At 44.5% G+C, this 18,852-nt stretch overlaps 1 protein-coding gene across 1 annotated transcript in view; it reads left to right on the top strand.

Annotated features, from left to right (window-relative positions):
• Positions 1–656: 656 nt before the first annotated feature.
• LOC116847554 (toll-like receptor 6) overlaps positions 657–18,852 on the top strand; it is a 140,784-nt gene continuing 122,588 nt past the window's right edge. The window contains exon 1 of the mRNA XM_032822653.1: positions 657–6,736. Within this exon, the coding sequence (XP_032678544.1) occupies positions 3,025–6,720 (3,696 nt within the window). The 5' untranslated portion in view covers positions 657–3,024 and the 3' untranslated portion in view covers positions 6,721–6,736. The remainder of the gene's footprint in view (positions 6,737–18,852) is intronic.

Genomic DNA, 18,852 nt, shown 5'->3' with positions numbered 1-18,852 from the left:
TCGAATCGCAAAGTCGTGCATGCCGGGTTTACTCTTCCCTCTGTCTTTCTCCTCCTTTCTCTTTCTCTCTCTCTGTCCTCCCCTGTTGCTCTCTTTCTCGTTCTTTCCCTCTATCTTCCTCGATTACTCGCGACGACGTCTTTCTCTCTTTCTCGCTCTCCCTCTGTGCACCCTTCCGGGCACGCAGCAACGACGGGCGACGCTGTAGCGGCAGCCAGGATGAGTATGCGCCGCGTATGCGTGGAGACGAGAGAGCTACGTGCCCGCGCGCGTCCTTCGCCCTCGGAATAGTTCTCCTGTGAGACCGAGCTCTCTCTCTCTCTCTCTCTCTCTCTCTCTCTCTCTCTCTCTCTGTCTGTCTATGTCGAATACGATTTCTGGAGCGAGATAGAGACGCGCGGCGGCTGGTAAAGACGGCCATCGAGAGGGACGTCGAGGACCGTCCGCGATTCACGTAACGCGCTACACGCTCGAACTAGTTTCAGACGTGCGTCTCTTCTGTCCACGGTCTACGCGTTTCCGCCGAGGCGTACGAAAAAGGAAGAATCAGATACGCGTAGAAGAGCTCTAATCGCGTACGCGCAACTGCATCCTGTGCAGAGAGATCTAACACAAACGTTCGATTTTTGTGTCAGAATTTTGTGTCTTAATTCAAGATTGATTATTAATTGTGTCATTAGCATTTGCGACGTCACGTACGCACAGCTGCGTCCCGAATTGCGAAGTCTGACACGATGTTCGATGTTTGTGTTGGACTCCTTAACTGAGGATTGATTGTTATGTAAGTTTGTGACGTCACGTGCGCGCAGTTGCATCCTGAGTTACGAAATCTAACGCGAACGTCCGATATTTGATTACCTAACTCAGCACTGATTATCAACCCTCTCTCGAATGTATATACAGCTCCCAAATTCACAAATAGACATACAGGATAATTGACTTTATACCAGTTTACACTTGCCGTACCACAAAATTAAAGCTATAGAAAAAAAAGCAATGGCATGCTCTAGCAATATATAACCTGACGCAAGAACGTTATTAGTGCGTCTAAAGCTGTCAAAATCTCAGCATAATAAAGTGAGTTCGTAAAATTGAAAGTTCCGTGGACTGTTGTACAACCCCAATATCCATTCCAGGGTTAAACAAGCTCGACTAACGTTTAATTACCAAGTAGGTCTAATTATTAAACGAAATCGATTATTGAACAAGCAGACTGTTTCTACAGAGGAACGCGGGAGGGGGTGGGCGGCGATATGTGTTAAATACATGCGCGTACGAGAGGAAAAGAGAGCGAGAGCGCAAATAGAACCGTTTGCTCGGCTTGCAGTCACCCGCGCTGCCATCGACGCCAGTGTATCGCGATACTTTCCTTTCCCGATGCTAATACGGACATCGATATTTTTTTGTCGACTCCAGTAACGAGTGAAGTGTCGATACCTTTTTCCGATACCGTGTCCCTAGCCCCGTCCCGTACAGGGACCGGGGAACGGCGAGAAGATACAGACAGGTTGCGTGCAATGCCCGCTCGTTCTTCTCTCTATGCATTGCTCGCTCGCTCGCTCGCTCGCTCGCACGTCCGTCGATCGCATGCGATGGTGAAGCCGTGCGCGCTCGTGCGCGCGCGCGTGTGTGTGTGTACTCGACTTGGTGTGCGTACGTGCGCGCGTTACACCAAGGGGGCGCGTATACGCGCGAGAAAGACGCACCCGTACGAAACGTAGGACGTCCTCGTCCTACCCCGAGGTCCTGCGGTAGGCGCGTGCTCACTCCACTTGGGTGCCGCTCGCAGCTGTGTATGTGTACGTGTGGGTGAGTGTGAGTGCGCTGCCGCCACCGGTACGCGGTGGGGGTAGAAACGATTGGTGGACGCTGCGTCGAGTTAGATGCTGAGGAGATCTCGCTCGTCAGTCGTGCGGTGGCCGTCGTACCGAGCGCTACGCTCCTCGCCGTTGTACGGAAGCGATCTCCTGCTCCGTTTCTCTCCTCTGTCTCTGTCTCCGTGTATCAGTCTTCATTGCGTGTATCTAGCTTGTGGAATTCGTAAACACGTATATGCACTCTTCGCTTCTTTCCTCTTCGTCGACGTCGCGGTTTTTGGAGTTTTAGAACGACCGCGCTCTTTTTCTCTCGTTCCTTCTCAATGGGCCGCGATCGAGAATCCGAAGCGCGCTTGCTCGGCTGCATCGGCGGGGAAACAGTGTGATGCGCGGGATTTTGTAATGGCATATCTCGCGACGCGGGTCGGGAAGTACGCACGAGATGCCAATGTCGGGGCGCAGATAAACGTGAAGCAACAGCAGCAGCAGCAACAGCACGTCTGCTTGATCGGAAGTATGCGGGATGCCGTAGCGAGACGCGGCGTTAGCTTGTCAGCGAGTCACCGTAAGCGGGTAACATTCTGATACAGGCCGACAGGATCGATGCCCGTCGAACGAACCCTGTGACGTGACTTTCTTCGGTGATACCACTGGCCCATTAGTTCCGAGGAAGTAAAAGCCGGGTCGAACACACCAAGTTCGAAGGTAATCACGAACGACAGAAGTTAGTTTATCGTCCTACATAAGGCAAAGGAAAAGTACTGTCTACGAGAGATAGAGAGACATACGTCCGTGTCGCGTTGAACAAACCGTCAAACCTAAGTGTATCCTAAAGTGCAAACAATTTCGATCCTTAATTGGGGTGGCGCGTGTTGGTGCAACGATCGTAACGGCTGGCGCGGGTAACTTGCCGGGGATTTATCAACTAACCGAGCACACATCGTCGATCCTTTAGTGGATATTTCGGCGTCGGACCGTGACAGTTCAAAGTGGATTCTGTGCACATCGCCGCGACCGCGAAGGTACGAAGAAGTGTACGTTTCTCCGATCGACACATCTCTCTGGACTTTTCTGACGCGTAACTACGGAAGACGCCACGGGCCGATAAATAGCTGGCAACGGGCTGAAGAAGAAGAAACACGGTCGTTCGTGTGATGATCAGGAGACAGAGAACCGATACTGAGCGCAGGCAACGAGTTCACTAAAGATGCGTGGGCTCGTCGGTCTCGAAGGTCCCGGGAGATCGCTGTTGTTGCTGTCATTGGCCGCCTATTACTGCCTGCTCGTGCCGCTGTACCAGCACCACGTGCTCGCCGTGACCAGCGAGCTACCGCCGCGGTTAGATCTACCGGAGCATTGTTCGTGGGACTCGCGGCAGGATGGCGCGCTCACCTGCGTGCATCGTCACGCGGGCAACGATTCACTCAGGACGAACTTTTCGCAGGCGACCAGCGAGTACGTGACCGCGATGAACGTCGTCTGCGAGGATTCCGATCTGGACGGGGTCCTCAATGTGGACGGCTTCCTGTATCTATGGCGACTGCGTTCGCTCAAGCTGACCGGATGCAAGCTGATACACTGGCCGGCCAAGTTGCTGAGTGGTTTGCGCGATCTCCGTAATCTGACTGTGCGGACGCTGAACGGGCGCAAGACAAAATACAGTCTGGAGCTGGAGAGCGGCGCGTTCGATGGCACGCCGCAAATTGAGAAACTGGACCTGTCGTGGAACAACATTTGGCAGATACCAGACCGTCTATTTTGCCCGTTATCAAACTTGGTGACCCTTAATATCTCATGGAACACGCTGAAGGACATTTCCGAACTCGGCTTTCGCGACGACGGCGGCGGCGGCGGCGGCGGCGGCGGCGTCGGTGAGAAGCTGCTACTGCTACCGCGACGTCAACACGAATCAACGTTGGCGCCGCTCTCATGCTCCCTGGACGTGCAATCGTTAGACGTGTCGAACAATCAGATCTCCGTGCTGTCGACCTACGGATTCTCGTCGTTGAAGCGTCTACGGGTATTGAATTTATCTAGCAACGCGATCTCCATGGTAGCCGACAAGGCGCTGCACGGACTGAGGTCCTTGGAGACCCTTGATCTGTCGGGCAACAGGATCGTCGCACTGCCGACGGGAGTGTTCCACGACGCAGCCAAGTCGCTGAAGGAGTTGAGATTGCAGAACAATTCCATCAGCGCGCTGTCGCCAGGTCTGGTGGCCGACATGAATCAACTGGTCGCCCTCGACTTGTCGCAAAACGTCTTGACCAGCCCGTGGATGAACGCGGATACTTTCTCCGGCCTAATACGGCTGGTGCTTCTCAATCTGTCTCACAATCGCATCGGCAAGCTGGATCCGGCGCTCTTCAAGGATCTGTACACTCTGCAGATTCTGAATCTCCAATTCAATGAGATAGAAACGATACCGGCCGACACCTTCTCGCCGATGAGCAATCTGCACACTCTCGTATTGGGCCACAATCGTCTCACCTATCTAGACGCGTACTCCCTCAACGGATTGTTCGCTCTCTCATTGTTAGCCCTGGACTCGAACCTGTTAGAAGGAATTCATCCCGACGCCTTTCGCAATTGCTCGAGCATGCAGGACTTGAACCTGTCCGGCAATAATCTCGACAACGTGCCGGTCGCGCTGAAAGACATGAGGATCTTGCGGACCCTCGACCTCGGCGAGAATCAGATCAGGAGCTTCAACAAGCCCGGCTTTCGCGGCATGTCGAGCCTGTACGGGCTGCGTATGATGGGTAACGAGATCACCAACATCACGCAGGAGGACCTCGCGGAATTGCCGGCGCTGCAGATTCTGAATGTCGCGATGAACCGAATTGAATACGTGGAGGACGGCGCGTTCTCCGCGAATCCGGCGCTACAGGCGATACGATTGGACTCGAATCTGTTGCAGGACATGTCGAGTATCTTCTCGAGCACGCCCGACCTCCTGTGGCTGAACATGTCCGACAACATGATCGCGCAGTTCAATTACAGCTACCTGCCCGAGAAATTGCAGTGGATGGACCTTCACAAAAATCTGATCGGCGATCTTGGTGTCGCGCCGCGGGCCATGAAGCTGAAGACGCTCGATGTGTCGTTCAACCGGCTCACGAGGATACACTCGCGCTCAATTCCGGATTCCATCGAGCTGCTGTTCGTCAACGACAATCTTATAAAGGCTGTGGAGCCGCAGACGTTCTTCGCCAAGACCAATCTCACCCGGGTCGATCTCTATGCGAACGTTATCGTCAACATGAATCTCTCAGCGTTTCAGCTCACCCAGGTGCCGCCTGGCCGGCAACTGCCGGAGTTCTACATCGGCGGGAATCCCTTTATATGCGACTGCACCACCGAGTGGTTGCAGAGGATCAATTCGTTGACGTTGAGGCAGCATCCGCGAGTGATGGATCTCGAATCGGTTTACTGCAGACTACCGTACGATCGTCACAAGTCGTATATACCGCTGCTCGAGGCCAAGCCCTCGCAGTTCCTATGCACCTATAAGGCGCACTGCTTCGCACTCTGTCATTGCTGCGACTTTGACGCCTGCGATTGTGAGATGACGTGTCCGACCAATTGCACGTGTTACCACGATCAGTCCTGGTCGGCGAACGTGGTCGACTGCTCGAGCTCCGGCTACAAGAGCCTGCCGGGCCGATTGCCGATGGACGCGACCGAGGTTTATCTGGACGGCAACAATTTCGGTGAGCTCAACTCCCACTCGTTCATTGGCCGAAAAAATCTGCGTATCCTCTACGCGAATGACAGCAACATCATCGCGATACGCAATCACACGTTCAGCGGCCTCAAGCGGCTGCTGGTGCTCCATCTGGAGAACAATAAGATCAGCGTGCTGAACGGCGTCGAGCTGATGCCGCTGGAGAATCTCAAGGAGCTCTACCTGCAGAACAATCTACTGACGTACATCGACAACGGCACGTTTCTGCCGCTACGTCAGCTCGAAGTGCTACGCATGGAGAACAATCGGCTGGGCACTTTCGCCCTTTGGCAGCTCGCGCAGAATCCGTATCTCATCGACATCGGCCTCTCCAGCAATCCGTGGAGCTGCGAGTGCTCGTACTTGGATCGCGTGCGGGAGTGGATATCCCGTAACCGGCCGAAGATCAACGACTGGCGCAGCGTCACCTGTTCCCTCGGCGTACCTATAACTCTACCGGCGAACGGATCGGTCATAAATTGCGCGGCATTAACCGGCACGACCTCCGCGGTGGAGACGCGACCGCTCGAGGCGTACCTGCTGCTACTTCTCACCACAGCGGTGCTGATCTTCGCGACGGTCGCCTTGGTCTGCGGTGCGTTCCGCCATCGTCGCACCCTGAGGACCTGGGCCGCGAGCAGATGCGGCCTGCGCGCCTGTTACAAGACCGCCGCGTTTGAGGACCAAGAGAAGCCGTTCGACGCCTACATCTCGTACTCGGCGGTGGACGAGGCCTTCGTCTCGGCGATCCTCGTACCCAGCCTCGAGAACTCGTACAGGCTGTGCCTGCATTACCGCGATCTCGGCGCCGGCAGCAACGTTGCCGACGCCGTCGCTGAGGCGGCCGACTCCTCCAGGCGCACGATTCTCGTACTGTCCAAGAACTTTCTGCACGGCGAGTGGGCCAGGTTCGAATTCAAGGCGGCCTTGAGGGACGCTCTCAAGGGTAAGGGCCGTTCGGTGATCTTGCTCTTGGTGGGCGGTGTGTGCCCGCGCGATCTCGACGCCGATCTCAAGAAGAGGATCTCGTCGCACACCGTGCTCGTGTGGGGGGACAAGTTGTTCTGGCAGAAGCTGAGGTTCGCCATGCCGGAGGTGTCCCCCCTGCCTGTTCTCGAGAGGCCCCTGCCACTGCCGCCGCCGCCGCCGCCCCCGGCGCATCATCAATGGACGTAGAGCTGCCGTTATTTAGGTGAGAGAACGTCTTCTTTATTACACTAGCGGTTTGTGCAATCGTCGAGAGGCGAAACGACGCGTATGCTATGAGTAATAAGATATGAGATATGAGTTAATAAATCACTCTTTAGTAATAATAATAATTCGCGCGGATAATGTCATGATAATTTACAAGAAACAATTTATCTTTTTGCCTATAACAAAAAATTTGTGATTGAATCTGATCAATTTTTATCACGGCAGATTTATAGGTACAGCAAAGATGATTCTCTGTAAGAACTAATGAGAAATAGATACTAATTGAGATAATTAATTCTTTTATTATTTTGTATCAGAGGAAATTTGGTACATTAACGAACTTCTTTCCGATATAAACGAAAATGGACCTGTAAGAGCTAGGTGCCAGAAGGAAATACACATTTATTACATCTTAAATATCTAATCAAAGATTGCGCATACAAAAATCATAATCATCGCAACGAAAAAACAAACATTTCAATCCCGCATTGGATCCTTGTATCAATGTATGATTATAAACAAAGTTTATACAGTGACCGCAGATTGTCGCATAACCTTCTTTCGTTATAGTTAATAGTTAGTTCTAGCAATACAAGTTAGCTAATACAACAATAAAAATCGATATGTAATGATAGAAAATTGTTTTCTATGTCAATCTTGGAAAACGCTGATATACGTGTACAATACAATTGTAAATAAATTGATTCATTTCCCCCTAAAACAAACAAAAATTATTCTTTATCGTCTAGTGAAAGTACAGCGTGATTTTTCGGTAAAATAAATTAAATTAATTAAATAAAATTAATGAATTTATTTTGTAAACTTAAATTAACTTAAAGTACGAAATAATATATTTAGCGTGTTACGTCGTGATTGAATCTTAATGTGTGTGTTGTATGATTGTTCTCTTTGAGATCAAAAAATTTACCCCGGGATAGACAAGTTTGTATATTAATGTGTATATATATGTGATTTGAATTAAGAAAGGATATGTTAATAAATACTTTGCAATAGAAAACTCTACGATTTTTAGAGAAGTTTAACAACTCTTTTATAAAAGATTTTACTAACATTCCTTTTGCACTGTTTTGACCGAGTGTCAGTCGAGAATTGCGGGTCGGAAAGTTGATCTTTAGGATGTTTGGATATATGAGCAGGTGACTGGGTATAATATTACCTTTTACACTGAGTAGTCACCGAATGGAGAAACACTTTCGAATAATGAACTTTTATTTAATGATATGATATACTATAGACTTACTATATTAACAATTATATATTAATAATTTTATGCGGACGCATATTTATAACATTTTGATAATTGATTAGTTGAAGGTAACTAACTGAATTTGTATATATTGAGCGGATAAGAGATTTATTGAGCTTTTGAAAGAATAAACTATTGTGCTAGCTAACAAGCTGATTAAAAGTGAGTTTACTGAACCGACTAATTTGACTGAGCCGATTAAAGTACGTCGCCAAACTGATCGCCTTTTATAAACAGGTGGTGAGGGACTCCCGTGCGAGCTCTCGCTCGCCACCTCTTCTGGGAAAGGGGGAAGATGTTTCTCGTATCACACATCAAAAGAAATAATCAATAATTATAAATTGAAAATTTATTAGTATATTATTTATTAAACATATTAATAGGCAAATAAGAGTCAAACGCTGATCTTGAAGTGAATATTATTTTTACTAAATGTTGGGAGGATAATGTTTGACAGTGTTAACGTATGTGCACCAGATAGGTTTTGAGTCTTTTTAAACTTACACGATGAATCAACCTTCCACATCCAACCGACCCTGTGAATCCCAATTTTAAATATTAATATAATTAACCCTCCTAAATAACCCGATATTACCCATTACTTTGATTCCAAATTATAGTTGCGAACAATTACTTATAAGCGTTGTGTTGCGAAGAGTATCGTCGAGGTTTCAGTAACCGAATTGGTACGGCGTCCCGCCCGGCAAATGGGGAGGTCCAGATTCTCCTGACTGAGACGATATTTTTCGCAACTGTAATTTGGAATCAAAGTAATGGGTTATTTAGGGAAGTTAATTATATTAATATTTAGAATTGATGTCGATTAGGATTCAGGATCGGTTTGACTCACCGCGTACGTTTAAAAAGACTGGGAAACTTATTCGGCGTGTTCGCCACGTGATCCGAGTTACGCTCGCTTATCACATCCCAAATAGAAGATAATAGCGATCATTGTGTACGATTTACATAGACATAACAATAATAGGTAAAATAATGTCTACAAAAATTAGTTTATCGTATGAGCAGGTTGACAGTTACTTCCATATATCATTCGCTGCATGAGCAAATTTGCTCAGTAACAACATTTTTATTTCATGTTTAGCGACACCTTTATTTTGTCCAGCAAACTATAGATTTGCTGAATCAACCAACCCACTTCCTCCGTGGTAGAAAGAACGCGATTCGCTGGGAAGTGGTCCTCTTTGTTAAATTTCAATACTATTCGGGCGCTCATCCATCATGCACTTCCGTGAATCGCGCGATTCCCGGGGCGATGTCTTCATCGGCGGCAATTCTCCCCAATGAGAGATCGTGCGCTCGCGCGAAACATGCCTTTACACCCCTTGTAACGACGGTAACGTTGCCCCCGTTAGCCGAACGAGCGTTCGCGATCGAAAGTCGACCAGAAGTCGTTCGTCGCTAACCCAATAGAATTCGTAATCAATGCTCTCGCGGCCGCATAAAGGCCGGGCGGGGCGTGCTCGCGCACAGTATGCGTATAATAGTAACGGTTGAAATTATATATAATTCCTAAACGACAAGGCTAACGAGGCGCGGCGGCCGTGCCATTGAGCGCGCTTCTCGCGACCTGCGGCCCCCATTTAAACGGCGACACATTTCGAGCTATTGTGATCGGCACGTGAATAAGGTCATCTTTGGCACGGCTGGTGTTGCGAGCGAGCATATGGCTCGAACCGGCAAATATGCGAAAAGTCGCATTCAATACGTCCTGTACATGTATCCGTCCGTCCCGTCGCCGGAATCAGGAAAGGTCGGTCCATCGATCGTGCCGGGCCATTTGCGCTCTCATAACTATTCTCACCCAATTAGCGATTAAGTTCGCCCATCCGAGGGTCCGTCCGTTCCTGACGCGAGGCAGGCACGACCGATCGTAAACCAGGCGAGTGCCGATCTCGCAATCGGTCGTGATCGGTTTAGTAGTGGTGCACCCCTGCGCCTTTGATCGCAGTCGCGCGCTTGTATTACTCGACGAATCGATTAGATTAATGTTGTAGTTTCGGTCGGGTCGACGATCCTCGTTTCGCCCTTTTGTTTAACGCCGATAACGCACTTGCGCGAATTAATTATATTCGCAAAAGTTTCGTAACGGGACTCGAAGGCGACGCGATGAAGAAATAATGCGATGAACTTTGGCTTTCTGTAGCTGAGATTGCTGAAATATGTAAGAGAAGCTATTGTGCAGTCCTGGAGGGAGGAAAGAGGGAACGGGAGGTAAATACGAAGTGCTATTAGTTAAAGTATTTTGCCCATTTTGGGCCATCGCGACTAATAATGAATCGTGTAGTGATCAATGGATCAGTCGGGTCGGTAATAACAGGTGATAGGTACTTCGTATTGGTATTTCAAATAGTTTATGTTTGTCACTATGCGATTTATTATTAGTCGCGATGGCCAAAATGGGCAAAATACTTTAACTAATAACAACGCTTCGTCTCCTATATTTACCTTCCGTTCTCTCTCTCCTCCCTCCAGGACTGCACAATAGCTTCTTTTACATATTTCAGCAATCTTAGCTACAGAAAGCCAAAGTTCATCGCATTATTTCTTTATCGCGTCGCCTTCGAGTCCCGTTACGAAACTTTTGCGAATATAATTAATTCGCGCAACACTGAGAGAAAAAAATTGTTGATCTAATAGTTTTAGAACTGACAGGTTCTTTTATTTACAGATTATTTTTAGCCTCAACTATATTTCTGTTCTAACACATAAATTATGGCATACTTCAGTACAAAATTATGGTATACCTCAAACTTTAATATAAAAATCCTACAGAGATTTCAATATAAGATACTTCGGATCATTGTAGATGCCTCGTAGTATGTCATAAACAATAGTTTTAATGACTGACAGGTTCTTTTATTTACAGATTATTTTTAGCCTCAACTATATTTCTGTTCTAACACATAAATTATGGCATACTTCAGTACAAAATTATGGTATACCTCAAACTTTAATATAAAAATCCTACAGAGATTTCAATATAAGATACTTCGGATCATTGTAGATGCCTCGTAGTATGTCATAAACAATAGTTTTAGTGACTGACAGGTTCTTTTATTTACAGATTATTTTTAGCCTCAACTATATTTCTGTTCTAACACATAAATTATGGCATACTTCAGTACAAAATTATGGTATACCTCAAACTTTAATATAGAAATCCCACAGAGATTTCAATATAAGATACTTTGGATTATTGTAGATGCCTCGTAGTATGTCATAAACAATAGTTTTAGTGACTGACAGGTTCTTTTATTTACAGATTATTTTTAGCCTCAACTATATTTCTGTTCTAACACAAAAATTATGGCATACTTCAGTATAAAATTATGGTATACCTCAAACTTTAATATAGAAATCCTACAGAGATTTCAATATAAGATACTTCGGATCATTGTAGATGCCTCGTAGTATGTCATAAACAATAGTTTTAGTGACTGACAGGTTCTTTTATTTACAGATTATTTTTAGCCTCAACTATATTTCTGTTCTAACACAAAAATTATAGCATACTTCAGTATAAAATTATGGTGTACCTCAAACTTTAATATAGAAATCCTACAGAGATTTCAATATAAGATACTTCGGATCATTGTAGATGCCTCGTAGTATGTCATAAACAATAGTTTTAGTGACTGACAGGTTCTTTTATTTACAGATTATTTTTAGCCTCAACTATATTTCTGTTCTAACACAAAAATTATGGCATACTTCAGTATAAAATTATGGTATACCTCAAACTTTAATATAGAAATCCTACAGAGATTTCAATATAAGATACTTCGGATCATTGTAGATGCCTCGTAGTATGTCATAAACAATCCCGCATCACGACCTAGATATCCAAACGATTAAGCTTAATCTACAATGTGCTCTTTGTTTCCTGTTTGTGGGAAAATTCAAAACTTAAAAGAAAAATATCTCAGGATTTAATTAAGTCATCTACATTTAATTTTAGGGATGTTCCGTTAGGAACACACCCTGCTAATGTCTAATACATATTATTACTGAACATCTCACCTAAAACAGATTGTAATATAGACTTGTTTATAAACATACATACACAAAAAGGGTAATTGAGTTAAAAAGCAATTCCTTTAACATAGTTTTTAGTAATTATTTTTTTATGTGATTACAGTTACAAATAGTAAACATTGTTTTCTCAGTGCATGTCCTTAGGACGGCAATGTCCTATAATTTCGGCGGACACCGAAAAATCAAATAAAAAATGCTATTTAGTACATTTTTTCAAAGAGTGTATTTTTGAACAGCGTTGATTTGGAGGGCTTTGTCTACGAAACATTTTTCATCCTTTAATAATAATCTTTCGTTCTTGCTGAATACCAGCCGCGTATTTTTTATAGAACCTTAAAGCTCTATAAAAAATGAGCGAAGTGTTTTACTGTGTAAATCATTGTATAACATTCTGTTACTCGGTTTGTAGAAGTCTGACATCTCGCTCGACTAATGTTACGCTTGTGAAATCCTTACGCGTGTTTCTCTCGGCTCTGTATTATTCGCGTATTCGCCTTTTGTCGACGGTGACTGCGCGTTTTTTATTGCAATCGTCCCGTAGTTCAGGTTTCTGAAGGAAATGCATTAACCCGATGAAATTTCTCGTCCATACGGTCTGCGAACTACGCGAGGTATGAGTGACGCGTTTCAGATAGCACAACTTTTTCTAAAGGCTGTGAAACCCGCTGACGAGAACGGAATTACTTTAATTTGTTCACATCGACTTTGGCTACCTTCTCGGACTCGTGCTTTGCGTATGAATTAGAACACTTTTACACCACGAGTTGTATCAGGACACTGCGTTTAGCTAAAAATAATTAAGAAAATGAAAATAATAAACATTCGCTTAAAATTATCCTAATATGGGCCGGAAATGAGCAATAATTTGTCAAAGATCGCTTGACTTGTCAAAGAACCTTCTCAATTCTCTTTAACCTTTAAATGAGTGCGCAGCGGCATCCTATATCGCAAGATTGGTTTTTCTGAAAAATCACGAATGAGAGAGACAGACCCCCACTTTCTATTATGACCTTTTGCATTCCCCATTCATCATGTCTGTCACAAGGTGACACATATTTCGTATTTTTCCCATCAAGAGGTCAGTCGTTAGTTAATTTTCAGTTCAATAAGTTACGTTTTGCGGCACTCCATACTGTACATTTTCGAGTATTTTCAAAAGTCTATTTTATATCACTATTTTCTTATGTTTGTGTTTTATATTGATATGTCCTTATTTAAACAGTTGTATTTAATGCTTCTTTTTTCAGTTTTCTAGTCACAGGTTTATTTAACATAAATTTAGAAGCGTACAAAATTTCAATGTTATGTCTTATAAATTTATTTTATTTTTCTTTATGGGATATTTATAATTTTTTATTCCAATTTTATAAGAAATAATAAGTTCGTGATGCAGCATTCAATACTGCGCGCATCCATTAATGTTTGGCTGAAATGCGCGTACCCGTTTAAGAGTTAAATTAATTATTCATAGTAAATTTGCGTACTAATTACAAAACCCTGGCTCTTGTTTACTTTTTTCGTTCCCTTCTAGATTGCTAAATTAAGATGTACGACGCTGCTACAATTTCTTAATAATAATAATAGTAATTTATTAAATGAAAGAGATCTTGCCATTTAATAAAATATTATATTTTCACTATGTAGAAAACAATAATATAATTCTTCGCATTTACTGTTTTATCTAACGGTAAAAAAAGTACACTGAGAAAAAAGCAGTTGGATGAACTAAATTGGCAGTTACCCGTCTTGAAAGAAATACTGAACAAGTTACGTGTTGGTGCAGCAGTAAGTTATGTTGATATAGTTATTGGCCAAATCGCAATCATTGAATCAATTGATAATACACACATCACAGCAATTATGTATAATTATATGGAGATATGGTAGATGAACTGTAGTGGCGACATCTGCCATTGTGTGCTTGTACATTAGGTTTATAAAAAAGTCCTCTACCACTTTCTTAACAACTTTGTCGATTTTCAATTATTAATTAAAGAAGATTGGAGGATGGTCGTTCGCGATAATACATTAATATTCTCTAATTAATAACTAAAAATCTACAAAATTATTAGCAAAAAGGTAGTGGACTTTTTTATTCAGTTTAATCTAATGTATAAGCACACGACGGCAGATGTCGCCATTACAACTAACTTATCATATCTCGCGTAATCATTCACAAATCTTCTTTAATTAATGTCTCGATAATTATTGCGAATATCGCAAAACGGTATTTTTTTTATGTTCATCCGTACTATGCTTCGAGAGCTATATATAACTATATATAATTAACTATATATACTTCATTCCATTAAACGTTTGCTTGAATGTAATTCAAGCGTTTCTTTAGTGGAATGTTTAGTTTGAATTTTGTTCATTCAAGTATATATAAAGTTTCATTAACTCAACCACTTGTTCTCAATACATTACAACTGAATCATCTTTTCTTCTTTTCCCCACTTTCTTCATTTTTTAATTCGAAGCGAAGAAATGTTTAACAAGCGTTAATAATATATAATTATACAATTTCCGAAGGTGCAACTTTTTTTTTTACCGTCTCACTGTAACCTCCTTTGGCGGAGGTCTCATTTCGCGTTCTAATTTCTCGCATCGGGAAACGATGAGCAATTTGACAATCCGCCCGCCCTCCCGCTCGACCGACCAGCCGGCCGGCCGACCGACTCGTGCCTTTGTAATCACCAGGCCGAATAGAATTATCTCCGTCGCGCAGATCGACAGCGTGGAAAAGGGAGGGAGGCCGAATACGACGTGTACACGGGCGGGCGCGCGAGCGCGGAACGTTACATTAAAGCCGTGCGCGCGCGGCGAAATTAGGAAAGTCAATTGATCGTCCGATTCCCCGCAATCCCGCAACAATGCCTTGCCCTCCGCGCCCCTGACCGCAGGCTGCGCCGGGCCCCTCGATTTTCTTTTGTATCAGGTGCCCATTCGCCGCGCCCGGACGCGTTAACTTTCCGCGACACGCTTCAATTTCAGCTGTTACTCGAGCTCCGCGCGAAATGGTGGTGGCCCGACGTCGCCCGCCTCGAAAGCCGAAAACGCCACGTTGCCACGGGGAACTCGCAGACTACGACGGGGACTGTGAAAGGTCCCTTTTTACCCCGTAAACTTCCAGTTTAGCGCCTGCGTGGTCGACGCTTCCATTAGAAGCTAAGCCGCCGATAAGCTGCATCGATACCGGCTGCTCTCCTCTCGTCGTCTTCCCTCGAGCCACCCCGACGGGATTACGCGGGGAAGATATTTAGCCGGACGGTACGCGCGCGTGCTAAAATGCTTATTGCAGCGTATCGTCGCACAGTTTTCGTCCGTCTCCTCCTCCTCCTCCGGAGGAGGAGAGACGGACCGCGCGATTCTGCGAGATCTCGACGCGCGAAATCGAGCGGAGAACGGCCGGGCGCTTTCGTCGGCTTCGCGAAGAAAAACGATCTTGGCGCGTTCTCTCTCTCTCTATCTCCTTCTCCTTTTTTTTTTTTTCTTTTCATCGTGATTTATCGTACGCTCCGTACGCGCTCCGTACGCCTACCGTAAAGGGCGGGATTTCGTTGTCAGTTTCGCTTTCGAGTATGATGTACGACGTCGCGCGTGCGGCTGGAAACAACTTTTTATCGATTGACCCATCATACGGTGGTTCGTAACGAGCGTTTAAGCGCTCGTCGCGGCAATTCGCTAGCCGCTCCCGCCGCCGTCGTTCTCGTCATCCTCGAGTTCGAGGCTTCCCTTTCTCGACCTCGACCTCGGCGGAAACTTACTACCATGTAGAATAGGACTCGTTAACGGTAGTTCCTCGCGTATTTTCGGTGATGGGATTTCGGCGACTGGAGACGTCTTCGGGGAGTCTTCCCCACCTGCCTGGCTCGCGCGCGATCCCTTTGGGGAAACCATTTAATTGCGATAACGTCGTCCGCGACGACGACGACGTCGACGACGACGACGGCCGGTGAAAACTTTTCAATCTCCGTGGAAAAGGGCGTCGGCGAATCGCGATGACGTGGAGCGGACCTTAATAGAAGCTCTCGTCGTCGGCCGGAGAGAACGTAGTACTCTCGGAACGTCTACGAGAGTGAGAGGCTGAGGCGGGATAAGGAAGGGGGTAGAAGGGCAGGTAGAAGAATCTCTTCGATCGTATACCTGCGCCGTTCGTTCGGTCTGCACTTGACAAGGGCGCGCCCGGAGTCCAGAAGACAAATGGCTCCGCCGTCGACCTTGCATACGACTCCCGCGGAAAAGAGGAACAAGAAATTGAAAAGTGATTCGTACACTAATTCCTTCTGCGCGCGCGTGCACGCCTCTTAGGTGGGTAAGGGCGCGTTTCAAGTCCCGGCGTATCGGACGTGTTTTAAGCGTGACATCGCTCTTGGCTACGCGCTCGGCGTGTGCCGCGTCTTGCAAGTAGTCTTTGGGAAATGGGAACGTAGCTGATTCGCACCCCAACTTTTATCTGAACGGTTGTGTCCTAATTAGGAGATACTGTTTAATCGCGATTCCAAGAGAAAGAGAGAGAGGGAGAAAGGGAGGCAACGATATCTAGAACTTCTATCTTTCCATTTCCTTTTTTCTACCATTGTATAAGATTATCTGTAATGGCTCTCTTCAATTTTCATGGCCGAGATATCATTGTCTAGCGTTACTTATTACTTAATTCTCATTCGTTATCGGTAAAAATCTATTTCAGGGCATTCTTTTAACACCACTGGGAATATTTTCGTCGAAATTTGTGACAATAGGACGTAAGTGGTTTTCCAAAGCTCAACTGTTGTCACATATATTTAAATGACATACGAAAGTTATGTACGCGAGCGCACTAACAATGAGGCAATGATCCGAGTCGAAATTTTGATCCTTCTTTCGACACGTCAGGATTCCATTTATGTTTATTTTTATACTCTAAAGCCTGTATCAACCTTTTTTAATTCTATCTAACAGTTATTTATCTTACAGCTTTGTCGAGAAGGCCTCTTTAGAATCTACAAGTTTTGTGCGTTTTCTATATCATTTGGGGATATTATGTGAGACTTCTGTTTCCATATGTATTAAACATACACTAATCCTTTAGAATATAGATGTTAGAACACTCAGGTTGAAAAGAGACCTAAAATTTCGACTTAGGGAAACTCTAAAAATGCGGTAAAGCTATTATTCGCCATTCTTTTCCACGTTGGAATGTTTCCTCTTTCGTCCAAAGAGTGACTGATTAAATCTTTATGAACCCACTACGCAGAAGGATATACATGTTTCCACATATCGAGACACCTTGTCCTTGCAGATCACTGGATGCGCGCAGAAAGAAGCTATTCTCGGCGCTGAGTTTTCCTGGAGCACGGTCGCCGTGTGCTTTGTCACAATAAATCTTATCTTAAACAGCGCCTTGCATACGTAATCTAACGGGTTACGTGTTTGAAAGACACGCGTGATAAGGGAATAAGAGTGACGCAAGTGCGCGCTCGGGCGGTCGAATGCTCGGGTTTTTCGTACGTGCGACGCAGGTAAATAAGCCGAGGTGAGCTCGGATCGGAGATAATCGATGCCCGGAAATTCTTGCAGAAGAGAATATATGGCGAGAGGAAGAAAAAAGAACTGTGAAAGGGAGGAACGCAGGCTAGACGACTGCAAACACCGACTGAAAATTGGGTGTCAACTACCTCAATTATTCGTTTCGTAATTGCACCCGAGGTGAATTCGAGGAATTGTAACGTTACACAGAGAAAAAGATTTCTTTGGATCCGATATTCCAATTTGTTTAACTTGGATTTGTCCCATTGAAATTCAAACAGCAAAAGCAGAACATCATTTTTGTTCAGTGAATATTTCATTGTTCCGTTGGATTAAAAAATGTCGTTTATGGAATAAATGTATTATTATTATTTGATATATATTATTTCTCTCAAGTTAATTGGACCATTCGAGCCGAGATTTTGGCGTTATGTTAAACCTTGAATTCTACAACGTAGTAGAAGTTTACTAGTTTGCTAATATACATTATATCGCACATCACTTGTTTTGATTTCACTTCAATGCTTGTCACTCGAGACTTCACGGCGTGAGAAAGGTGCATATAGATTTTATATTTGATGTGTTAACTGTTTTATCTTCAAACAACAACACTGACTACCGCAAGCCGTTACATTAGGATTCGAGACAGTTGAGAGTGTTAGAGTGGGGAACAGAGGTGTTTGCCTTGATGTGAAGAGATCAACTGTCAACATACAACGTGAACAAATACAATGGTCTTTCACGGTTGGTGTTTGTCACAAGAACAAAACGGTTCTATTAATTTCGCAAGAACGTAACGGACGATTCGAGGAAGAAGCGAATATTGAAACAAATATTCAAGCTTGGCGAAATGAATGAGAATTACGAAATAAAAGGATAATTGCGGATATTACAGAAGCTATGCTTCGTGTAACTTTGTCTACAAAATGCCTGTCTTTATACCGTCGGCAAAATTTTTTAATAAATATACAGTAAAAGTTTTGTGTTAAATTAAATTTACATTTCACATATCCTAAACAATTCACTCAAATTTTTGTGTTAATTTAATATAAAGCGAATAATTTTGAAAAATAGCACAAATATGTTTAGAAATTAATACTGATACTATTTTGAAACAAAATTTAGGACTAACATATTTATAACGTAAAATGCGACACAAACAAACTGTATTTTTACACAGAGAAAACTCTATCTCTTCTTTAGAGCATCTTTTTCATTGTGTTGTTTTTAAGATGTTGTCAATGATTCCGAAGTCTTAATTAATTTTCTTAATTCAATTAATA

The sequence above is a fragment of the Odontomachus brunneus genome, unplaced genomic scaffold (genome assembly GCF_010583005.1).
Source record: "Odontomachus brunneus isolate Ranch 3 - 2012 unplaced genomic scaffold, Obru_v1 Obru_scaffold_079, whole genome shotgun sequence".
NCBI classification, from domain to species: domain Eukaryota; kingdom Metazoa; phylum Arthropoda; class Insecta; order Hymenoptera; family Formicidae; genus Odontomachus; species Odontomachus brunneus.
This window is presented reverse-complemented; position numbering and strand designations above follow the sequence as displayed.